The following is an 11,594-nucleotide window of genomic DNA, read 5'->3' on the forward strand; positions in this document are numbered from 1 at the left end:
CACTCAGAGATCGCTTGTTCCCAAAGCTTATAAAACCACCTGAAGTTCTGCCGATATTACTCAACATCGTCACCGGTTTCGATCGGACTTTGCTTTTGTTTTTTTTACACGTTGACCTAATTTAAGAAGTTTTAATTAGAAAGTTACGGAGACTGCTTGGTGCACGTATAGACATATATTTCACACTGTATTGTGTGCAACAACGTCCAGACACTTAATGTCAAAACCCACCGAAACTCAGTGCTTCCACCGTATTTACCGACCTAACGAATCTTAGTCTACTCTACTCGACAGCAGTTACAGCACACCGTATCATGGGCGCGCGTTAGCATAGCCCCCGTGACGCAAAATTTTTTTTTTTGTCATATAAGTGAGTTAGCTTCAATCCAATAAATGTAACAAAACATCGCAATTCCCAACTCGGTGCTTGGATTCATTCGGATAGACGATGGAGTATTTTAATCGGAAAAACTAATTTTTCTTGCAATTTTGTAACATGTTATTGTAATCTGAACAACGTAACGGTCAATATAACGTTCAATTAGGTTCCGTTGAACCAGAACTCTGTCCACACATATTTGATTCTATTTACTGGTTGCCGGACCATCCCGGTAGGTAACTACCCCATTTCCGTTGACCTTCACCTGATAAAAGAAAAACAAAATTCTGAAAATCAATACAAATCGATCCAACCATCCGGTACAGACCTCTGGCTGCCCTTTCCAGTTTTTGTGTCTCCTCCGGGCTGAGTTTTAAGATCGTATTTAGCACAGGAACTAGATGCGACTTCTCATCGCCGCAATTGATTGTGAGAAACTGCAATTCCGCATCAATCGGTCAATACTTATAACACGTAACGTAATCGACCTCAGTCCACTCACCTTGAAGATGACATTTTTCAAATATTCCAAATTGTGTAAATGCTGTTCACGGGCTGTAGATCGTTCCTGACGACGGAGTTCCTCCTTCAACACATCGTTCAATTGCGTCAATTTGACCAAATCTTGTTCAGCCTCGGCAAGTAATGACGTCAAGTGCTTGACACTGAAAATGAATAAACCATTTTGAAGGTGGCATTAAGTGGATGAGAGTTTGATATCCCGACTCATCTGACGTTTAATTAGAAACCCCACGAAAATATTCAAGAAGCATCACTGACTTGCAAAGACATTGAATTCTACGAGTTTTGAAGGTTCTAAGACCACTAGGTCAACTCTCAAGATATTTCCAGTCTCAACATTCTGTACATCTGATCTGACGAGTCGCTTATCTCAAACACTCTTAATAAGACAGACCGTCACATAGTTACTGTGACACAGTATCATCATTTTACCTGCTTTCTTGGACGGTAAGTTTAGCTTTTGTTGTCTCCAATTCAATAGTCGGCGATATGGAACGGTCGGTACTAAATGCGGTCTCATCAAATGAATTGTTGAGCAGTTCGTCTAGTGGAATTAAGTCTCTGCGACCTTTGGCTGACGAAGTGTTTCTTTGAGCCAGGAAATTGGAATTGGTGGTGTTTTCGGAACCCTGCGAGTTTGATTACGCAATTTGACTGACTCAAAGCACAAAATAGTACATTGAATGACAAGGGGCGAAAGTAAAAAAATTCAACCGTGTGCGAGAGTTGATGCCCGCGCCGAAGGCAAGGGCCTCAATCGCACAGGTTGAATTTTTTTATTTTTGCCCCGAGTCGTTCATACTATTTTTTTTGATACCAACATCGAAAGTTGATACGTATCGCAAACAGCAGAACAAAATGTTGAAATATGAAGGCATTTAGCCAGAAAATGCGGGGGTCCAGGGGGCGGCAGCCCCCTGGTATATAAAAAATTTAATTATTTAGCCATCACAACAACAACACACACAAAAATTAACAAATAACTAACAAATCATTCAGCAACAAAAAGTATCAACTTCGTATGTTAATTTCAATAAGCGCACTGGCGCACGCTTTATTTCAATTTTGATCGCAGTACACTTGTTGACAAGAGTCGACTATTACATTATGTAGTCGACTTTCGCATTATGTATATTGACTTTCGCTTTATGTATTCTTTCTTTCTCCCCGCTCAAACACATAACTTGCATTTTTTTACTTTCGCCCCGGATTTCGAGGGCGAAAGTATCAACTTTCGATGTTGGTATCAAAAAAAATCAGTTTCATTTACCTCGCCCGCTTGCCTCTCCATAAGAATCCAGTCGATCTGCTGTTCATCGGTTAGCATCGACTTGGTAACATTACGATTGTCTGCGGTTGACTGTGACATCTTTTCGTCGATTCGGGACGTATTATTCCGTTTCAGGTCTTCGATCTCCTTGAGATATTTCTCTTCCAATTCGGCAACCTGCTTCTTGTAGCAACCGGTCAATGTGTCGATTTGAAGACGCTGCGACTTCAGAGTTTCTTGACGCTCAGCCAGTTCTGACCGATTTTGCTCTTGGATGTCATCGATTTGTTGGCGCGATTCATCTAACAGCCGTAAAAGCTCCTTGCATCGGTCCTTCAGATGATCACGCTCTTGTTTGATGGCATCGAAATCTGCGGACATTTTACGATTCTGTTCACTCAGCGATGCAATCTTGGTGTTTAGACTATCGTTCGTTATGCGAACGGAATTCAATTCTTCATCCAGCTCCTTCTCCCGACTGCTTTCCTTCGTCTGATTGTTGCGTAGAACCGATTGGGCCCGCACTTTGTAGCTGGAGAATTCGGTCTGAGCGTCAACCAATTCCTGTTCCGTTTCGGCCAATTTCGCTTTCATTTGATCGATTTGCTCTTGCTGCTCGCACACTTGTCGAATGTTTTTCTCATTCTCTGCCTGCAACAATCGGATGATTTTCTCCTTTTCGCTGATATTCTTGGCGGTGTCCAAACGGAACTCTTCCAGATCCAAAATCGTTGAGTTCTTCTCCTTGCTCAGCAGATCGTTCTGGATTTTCAATTCGGATATGCTGTGCTGGGCTTCTTTCATATTCAGTTGCTGAAGGTTGATCTGCTCTTTGAGATCTGTGAATGATGGAGCGGTTGAAAAGCTGATCTATTTCGACCTGACAACCTGTTGATCTTACCAATGGAATGTTGTCTCTCCGACTCGAGATTTTCTTCCAGAAATTTAATTTGACTTTTCAGGGTTTCAATGGAATTCTCATGTGAGGAAATCGTTGACTTAAGCTGCAAGATAAAGAAAAAAGTTTCCTTCAGTCACGCCCATCCAATCAGTTACAGTCGTGAATTTTACCTCGACCGTTTGCACGTTCATCGTTTCCAGTTTTTGAGTCGCTTCGTTCAGTGACTTTTCATAGGCATCCATTTCTAGGCTCAGGACATTCGTCTGTTTCAACGACATTTTGATTTTGGTTTGCTCAGCTCTCAGCGATTTCTCCACTTCTTTAAGCGAATTTATCTCCTTGTCCTTCGCATTCACTTCGCCTACGAGAATAGTTGGAGCATTTCAGTCAGACCAATTTGCATACCAGTCACCATTCTTACCTTTCAACTTGATCAGCTCGTTCTCCAGTGACTTCTTGTTCACCAAATTCTCCGAATTTTCATCCTTTAAAGCCTGTATCTGCTTAACGTATTCCTTGATCGCTTGACTAGAATTGACCTTCTTGACATCACTCTGAGCCTCGGTGCATTTCAACTCAATCAACTCATTGGCCACTTTGTCCAATTCCATTCGACTCTTGTCCAACTCCACTTGGTCACGCTTCCAGTTACTCTTCACCGTTTCTAATTCGTCCAGCAACCGATCGTTTTCACTCTGAAGCAATTGCAGATTCTTGACTTGTACCTCCATTACGCCCAATTTTGAAGTGATTTGCTGACCTTCGGTTGTGTTATCATTGTTCCGAGACTCTAACGATTGAATGATGGACGCTTGTTCGCCAACTTTTTTCTTCAACTTCACCGCCAGGACGCGCAACTTATTGTACTTTTCTTCGAAACCTTCTTCAATGTCTCGCATGCGATTCACTTCTTCCGCCCGGGATATGGTAGATACGGACATTTGGGAGTCTGGAAATTTTGAGAGGAAAACAAAATCTTTGGGCTGCAGATCGAAAACATGACTGAATGAACTTACCGTCGACAAAGCTTTTACTTTCCAATTCCTTGACACGATCGTTCAGATGGTCCACCTGCTTGTTCGCAGCATCGTTCGCCACATTCAGCTGTGCATTTTCAGTCTGCAGTCGATCGATTTTGTCATTCAATTCGCCAATGGATTGTTTCTGCTTCGAAATTACGTCACCGCGATTCTTTAAGGCCTCGTTAATTTCCCGCATTTCACTCAACAATTCGTCCGTTTCCTGTGACCGTTTCTGTTGCAGCTGCTCCAAGGCACCGTTTAGGTCGTTCAGTTCAGCAGTCTTCTCGTTCACCTGAACTGTCCTCTCTTCCAATTTATTTATTAGGTCGGCATTGGCATCGCTCAATGCGTTCAGTTTCGATTGATGCTCATTCAACGTTCGGTTTAGGGTGTCAATATCGTTCAAGAACTTTGACTTTTCACATTCAAAATCGTCGGAAGAGGATTGACGATCCACTTCATGGTTACTACGAATATGTTCAATTTCAGCCGCCAATTTTTGATTGTCCTCGTTCAAACGACTGCATTGGGTTTGTAGTTCGGCAATGGTTTTCTTATCTTCGCCGCGATCAGACTCCTCATTTTGCGATTTTTCCAACATCAAATTGTCGTGGTCGGCAAGCTGTTTCTTCAGATCTTCAATTTCGCTGGTCAACTCATCGTTGGTTGCCTGGAGCAGATGAATTGCTTTCTCTGCAGACTCCAACTTGTCGGAAATTTCGACTTTAATTGCACTTTCTGACTGAAGTTGTGTTACCTCGTCGGGTTGGTCTGGAATAAAATAAATGAAGGAATTGAGGAATCGAAGAGTGCAACGCGTGTCTTTCGTCACCACTTATCTTAACTAACACATAGGGACTGGTGGTGACGACATATTGACCGAAAATACTTGCTTAGCATGACATACAATCAACTCACTCACCTGTCGATTTACTTCCGATTTGTTTCATTGCAGCGATAATATCGGCTTGCCACTTCGTCACCGACTGCGAATACTCAGCGACAATTTTGGCCAGAACTTCCTTGTTTGACTTAAGTTGCTTCAGCTTAGCGGAAATGTCTACGATTTTCGATTTGTACAATTTCAGTTTGTCGGCCTGTTTCCGGGAATGTTCACTTAATGCTGATAGGTCTACGACGAGTTTGTCGTTGGTTTCTTTACTCGCTTGCAGTTCCAGCGCAATTTTATCGAACTGCTCCTGATGGTCACTCAATTTGATCATAAACTTCTCGTTATTTACCACCGTTTCCCTCAATTTCTCGTTCTCCAATTTTAAACTTTCACAGTTTGCGATGTCGGCCAGATGATCCCCCTTTGACTTAGCTTCAAGCTGTTCCATTTCACTGATCAGCTCCTCATTTTCGTCGGTAAGCCTTTGGATTTGTCGCCTCAACGACTCATTTTCGATTGCATGCTGTTGGAGTGCATTCACTTCTTCGTTCGTTTTAGCTATCTGCGCATTAGCCATCGACAGACTCTTCTCCAGATCACAGATTCGATTCGCTGTTTCCAGTTTCGTTTCGGTTAAACTGTCCACAATTTCTTGCATCGCCTTCAAACTCTCCTTGTCGGCCAGTTTTTGCGTTTCCAATTTCTCAATGACACTCGCTTTCCTGGCGTTTTCTTCTGCATAGTCTAGTGGAAGTCATGATCTTATGATCGGTTCAACGGCGAAAAGGAAATTACTCACCATCCTTGGCCTGTTTGGCATTCTTAGCGAGTAGCAACAGACCCTTACACTTCTTCACCAATTCATCCCTGTCGAGATTGTCGAATGGGCTTTTCTTGGGCACGTCACCATCAGCCTTGAATAAAAAATGTTTCGGCTTTTACAATGACAAACGGACTATATTTCAGATGTCATCACGCTTTATCACCTGATCCTTCTGATCCATTTTCTTCAAATCGTCCAACTCAGCGTTGTGTTCAAGCTTTAACGTTGAAAACTTATTTTTGTTTTGCTTTTCATTCGGACGATACACGATGATGTGATAGAAAATAAATAATGACAGACTGACAGCTCAGTTCTTCTTCTTCTTTGAATTCAGATTGGGCTTTGCACCGGTCGAAAAGTTGTTGTATAACCGGAGATTCGGCGACTATTATTTTCAAAACTCAACCTGATCTAATCGATGAAACTATAGAGTGTTTTATTTCGTTATAACACTAGCACTAGTGTGTTGAAAATCTACTAAGTCCCACAGATCAACTGTATGTAATAACTTCACAGCTAAAACTGTGCTAAATGTTCCAAGTAAAACACTCTATAAGTTCACACGTTCATTGACAAAAGCATCTGAGTTTTTTTTCTTCAAAAATTGTTGATTTGTTACTGTTGTTTTTTATAGCAACATGAAATGTTGAAACTGAAGAAGTACAAGAGTTTGTCAAATCGTTAAAACATCTAATTCACTCAATTTACATTTTTCATCAGTTTTTAGAGTCGGTTTTTTTTAGTTGTGCATTCTCATACTTGTCTGATTTTCGAAATTACTTTTCGCTTTTATTCTCAGGTAATTTATTAAGATGGTCTTCAGGGAATTGTTGTGTCATATCACAGAGATTTGAACCAATTTTACGAAATTTTTTACCTAGGACTTGGCTTTTGAGGAAAGTAATAGCTCGTTCAGTTCTTGTCTCTTCCGGGAAATATTTAATTTTCTCCTTTTGTTGCCTATTTTTTTGTGTAAAGAGGTCAAAAGTGTAAGGTATGCATGTCATAGTGTCGCGAAAACAGTTTTTTTTTGTCAATTATTCGAGTCTTTAGAATATTCCTAAAAGTTGAAATGTTGTCCCGATATCGGTCCCTGGAACAATGATCACTTCCTATAGTGCTGTTGGCTTGAAGCAAACAGAGCTCTTTCACCAAACCCTTGTTTCTAAATTGATTCTAGTTTTAGCAATATCACTCTTACGGAAAATGTCTCCAATGAACTAATGTAGACGAAAAAGATGCCCTGTATCCGGATAAAGGGTTCACCATTATTACGATTACTAAAATCCTATCTCGTCAGCTCTTTAATATTCAAAAATTTCGTTATGTCCCGTTGTTGTTAATCCACATGAAAATGACTTTGAGTGGACTGATATTCTGCTAGTGAGTTTCTACATTCTAAGACCAGAAATAAAATCCATAACCTACAGTCTCTAATCAGTAAACGTACCGCATTTAAGTTTTTATGTTCTCATTCGTTTCGCTTTATTCCTTCGTTCCACTGGTTCGGAACGAGTCGTTCCATATGCATTTCTCTGTGTTAAATATGTGAACCAAACAAATATTTACCAACATTTTAAACGTAAAAATGCGGTGCTTTTACAATTGATAAAATATTTTCTAAGATTCTCTTTAATTTTCGAGACTTTCCTCGAAAAATGTTTTCTCCAACAATTTGAATATCCGTCCATCACGGCGAGCTTGAACGAATTTATATATAATTTTGTCCTGCACATTGGGTTCGTAACTTGACAGTTCATATGGGATTTTATGCATGTAACTGTCAAGTTACGAATATTTGGAGTTACAAACGTATGAGAATTGAGTCGCAGGATTAAATCAACAATTAAAACGAAATACCAGCGAGCTGTTTAAAAAAACAATTTGGTGTTCTTCTTATCATCAGACGGTTGGTGAAAGTTTTTCGCATTATTATAAATTGAGTTAAAGGCTTTACATCATAAATTAATGACAACAGAAATCAGTGAAAAGAAGGTTATTAAAATCGGTTCTTGGGTCATGAGTCAAAGCCCCTCAAAGCGGGGGTCAGTCATGGTACTCGGTCCTTGGAATAAAGTGTTCAGATTTTCGCATACTGCGATGGTAGCATAAACATAAAACACACAACTCCGTTTATTGTATGCGAAGAACTTTCACCACCTTATACAGAGCACCAAAGAAATTTGTAAAAAAAAAACAATCGCGGGCTGGTATCAAGGTTCTGAGTTGATCATGAATGCAGTGGCAATAATGATAATTCTGAGATGACCCCTAAACAAAATTTGAAGTGCAAGTCAATATGCACGACAGCTTTATTTAAATTTGTTCAAGCGCGCCGTGGCGTAGAGTTGAAAAATGTTTTCTGCTTCCTTTTGACGCCTTTTTGAGTTTTATGGACTAAAATAATTTAATTCCACCACTTTTTCAAACAGTTCATAATGATGAAGCAATCCATCGGTACCATGCTCTTGAGAATTTGGGATGAGATCACTAGGCGATTGATCGAAGAACTCGTGATTTCACTCTTAAAAGTGTATTTACTTATAGAAGACGTTTCGACAGGAACAATTGTTTGAAAAAATTTTAGCGATACTTTACGACAATGTGACCTTGAACTAAAGATGTAAATGTTCCCATTCCATCGTTCGCAGTAAATGAAACCATAGATACGTGGGTTGGGTTATAAATCGGATTTTATTTTACACTTTACACAATCATTATTAACATCATTCGCTAAAAAGTAATTTCTGGAAAGAATAAATTCCCAAAATTTAATAATTCGATTTCCAGAAATTCATTAATCGCACAACAATGTAAGTACCTTAGTTTAATGAATAAATTAAATAAATAAATTAAATCAAAATAAATAAATAAAAATTCTGTTCTCACTACACAATTATTATGAATACAAAACAATTATATCTACAGAAGAGGCACCATAAAAAATCAATTATGAATGGATCGCAATTATCGCATGTTCCAGGCATATCTCATACACACAATGGTGATGATGATTTGTAAAAAATCACCCATTAAAAGCATTAATCGTTTGATGAATCTAAACGCATTATTCTGCTGTTTACACAAAAATTTGTGCTAACAACAGTTGATTTTCATATCTTCACCAATGTTGTACACATCAAGATAAACAAAGAAAGAAAGAAAAAACACACTTTTCGCCTTCGTTTTTAGTGGTTTTGCTGTAACAGTTCTCTTCGTCTGAATAAACAATTTGAAGATTTCACATTTTTTAAGAAATAAATTTAAAAAAAAATCGCAAAAACCGTTACGAGCTCGCTGATATATTGGTATGATAACGTTATTAGAAAGAATGCCATGACATCATGTCTTAAGTAGGTGCGATCTGGATGAATTTTTAATTTAAAATTTCTCTGTTGTATGTGTCACCGCCAGCCTCATTTCTTCTCCACCTCGCTTAAAAATCAAACAAATCGTCACCACCACCATCACCAATCTCGCCCAGAAAACCGCCCAATCCACCGAATCCATCGTCATCGTCGGCATTCGGTGGCACAAAGATACCATTCAGAAATCCCGCTAAACGATCTTCGGCTCCGATCTGCACGGCAATGCCATAGATCAGTCTCATCAACAGCAGACGCAGGAAATTCGGAGGATCCGTTTCGCGACTTTGTAGTAAATTCTGGCGATCGTCACCGACAACATCGGCTTTTTGACTTTTGGTTTTTGTTTTCCGTTTGCCATTTGCTACGCTGGCCATTACAGCGATTAGTATCACAAATATTAGCACTTTTCGCGTGGTTATCATCGTGGATTGTTGTCTGTGTATTCTTGCTGCACGAGTTTCTTGCTTATCACTTTCTGGTAATTCAAGTTCTCTTCAATTATATAATACAACACTGTGTACCACAGCGTGCGAATACACTTCGAATTCACTTTCTTAACAACATTAACAGTTCATAAAAACGTATCGCCTGAAGCAATCTCATTCAAAATAGACTTCCGATCATCAGCTCACATCAAATGTTTAAAAACTCATTAATCTTTCCGTAGAACAAAAGATCAAATCACACGAGTAATGGACTGTCTATCTAATAATTAAATCGTTAACTCACAGCTCGGGTGATAAAAGTTTTTTTTTAAATGTTCGTACGCGCGCTTCAGCTGTAAATCTGTCTGATTCCGATTGAGAAATGAATTGGTAAAATTGGAGACCTTATCCACACCTCTTTTGTGTGTGATTCACAACAGAAATATAAATAAGAAATGAAACATAAAAATTGAATCGCACAGATAACCGTTACGAAAATGAAGTTCTTTTTTTCTTCTTTCTTTTTTCGTATAAAAATATTGTTCGCTTTGATATATATCTTAATAAGACACACCAGCCAACAAGAGTGTGCTTCCTCACTTGTGTTATTACTATCATTTTTTTTCTTCTCTCCACTCTTGCATTCGGACTTAATAAAACGATACGCACACGGTACCATGGCATATAAAAAAAATAATTCTTAATACGGTGACGCTTTAAACGGTTGTGTGTAGGAATTTCACTTCTTTTCTTTCAAACCTTTGTATTATGATCGTTCAATTCAGTGCCACACAATATATCGAAATCACATAAAAATATATTCAAATTGCAGGTGATGGGCTTTTTGGTTTGCATATCTAAGGTCGACGGCGATTTTACGAAATCAGCGAAATAAACGAGGGGATACTCACTTTAGTAGCTTGCAAAAATCCGAAAAATCTCTATGGGAATTTTGAGATTTTTAGGACAAAGATTTTATGAAGTTTTTTTTTTTTAATCTTCAAAAGTCTCCTGATTTGACGATTTTTATTTTTCGAATTTTAGAACCCGAGCTGTGATGTTTAAAAATCTACAAGATGCAGAAAAAATGTTTCCATAAAAATTCAGAAGAAAGATTCTCATGATATTTTAAAATCTTGTATAAGATCTCGAGTGCGTACCTGCAAGAATCCGAAAAATCTCTACGGGAATTTTTAAATTTTTAGGACAAACATTTTTCTGAAGTGATTTCTTGGAGTTCGTAAATGCAAGAAGCCGAAAAATCTCTACTGTAGCGTCACACACATTCAAATATTTGTGCGCTACCAACAATCAAACATCAATCAGACAACATCACCAACAGGTGGCATCAACACACAAGTCAATGTCAAAGTCGAACTTGGAGGAGAACAGAAAGAAGGGGAAATGCAGCGGCCATATTGAAATCAAGCGTATATAATCAGGACAACGTTGCATGGAAACTCATTCAATGTTCAGCCTTTGCGTGCTCGCCTTAATGTTAGACAGTACCTAAGTATATGAATAAAAGAATATTGTATTTTTGGAGGAAAGTTGTTTATGTATGACGTCGATGCTATTCTTTGAAAAGGAACACGCCTTATTTTAGACTGTTCTAATCAAATTGATTAGCACCTGGCCAACTAAAAAGTACCCCATAGCAGCAAACCTCTACATTGGCGCCCAACTAGTGGATTAACCATCGACCAAGTGACGTCAACAATACGTGACGTCATCAAACATTTACATCATATCCGACTACGGACTACCCGCAAAATCAAATTTCGGCTACGGTATACCCACACGACAAGAATTTGAATTTTGGCTTCTGTATATACGTACAATGAAATAACGTTTCGGCTACTGGGTCAACTACAGACTACCCGCACGATTCAATTTCAAATTTCGGCTACGGTATACCCACACGACAAGAATTTGGATTCTGGCTATACGAAAATCACCTTTCGGCTACTGGTTCGAACTACGGATTACCCG

At 39.0% G+C, this 11,594-nt stretch overlaps 2 protein-coding genes across 2 annotated transcripts; both read right to left on the reverse strand.

Annotated features, from left to right (window-relative positions):
• Positions 1 to 475: 475 nt before the first annotated feature.
• Positions 476 to 6,128, reverse strand: LOC119084077 (GRIP and coiled-coil domain-containing protein 2). Its single transcript, XM_037193912.1, has 12 exons — positions 5,973 to 6,128; positions 5,786 to 5,900; positions 5,017 to 5,730; positions 4,089 to 4,865; positions 3,494 to 4,021; positions 3,243 to 3,433; positions 3,073 to 3,175; positions 2,172 to 3,010; positions 1,334 to 1,530; positions 882 to 1,044; positions 708 to 816; positions 476 to 644 (listed from the first exon to the last, which is right to left on the reverse strand). The coding sequence occupies exons 1-12, from the start codon at positions 5,988 to 5,990 to the stop codon at positions 589 to 591; spliced, it is 3,810 nt and encodes a 1,269-aa protein (XP_037049807.1). The 5' UTR covers positions 5,991 to 6,128; the 3' UTR covers positions 476 to 588.
• Positions 6,129 to 8,491: 2,363 nt separating this feature from the next.
• On the reverse strand, positions 8,492 to 10,219 carry LOC119084079. Its single transcript, XM_037193914.1, has one exon. The coding sequence runs from the start codon at positions 9,597 to 9,599 to the stop codon at positions 9,246 to 9,248; it is 354 nt and encodes a 117-aa protein (XP_037049809.1). The 5' UTR covers positions 9,600 to 10,219; the 3' UTR covers positions 8,492 to 9,245.
• Between the last annotated feature and the right edge of the window lie 1,375 nt (positions 10,220 to 11,594).

The sequence above is a fragment of the Bradysia coprophila genome, unplaced genomic scaffold, assembly GCF_014529535.1.
Source record: "Bradysia coprophila strain Holo2 unplaced genomic scaffold, BU_Bcop_v1 contig_732, whole genome shotgun sequence".
In the NCBI taxonomy this organism is placed as follows: Eukaryota; Metazoa; Arthropoda; class Insecta; order Diptera; family Sciaridae; genus Bradysia; species Bradysia coprophila.

Bases quoted from the DNA above. Each gene is read 5' to 3' on its own strand.
- LOC119084077 (XM_037193912.1), bottom strand. The intron at 4,022-4,088 runs GTAAGTTCATTC...CAAAATTTCCAG, and splicing joins AAGTAAAAGCTTTGTCGACG to ACTCCCAAATGTCCGTATCT. The intron at 3,434-3,493 runs GTAAGAATGGTG...CTATTCTCGTAG, and splicing joins CGAGCTGATCAAGTTGAAAG to GCGAAGTGAATGCGAAGGAC.
- LOC119084079 (XM_037193914.1), bottom strand. From the start codon at position 9,599: ATGATAACCACGCGAAAAGTGCTAATATTTGTGATACTAATCGCTGTA.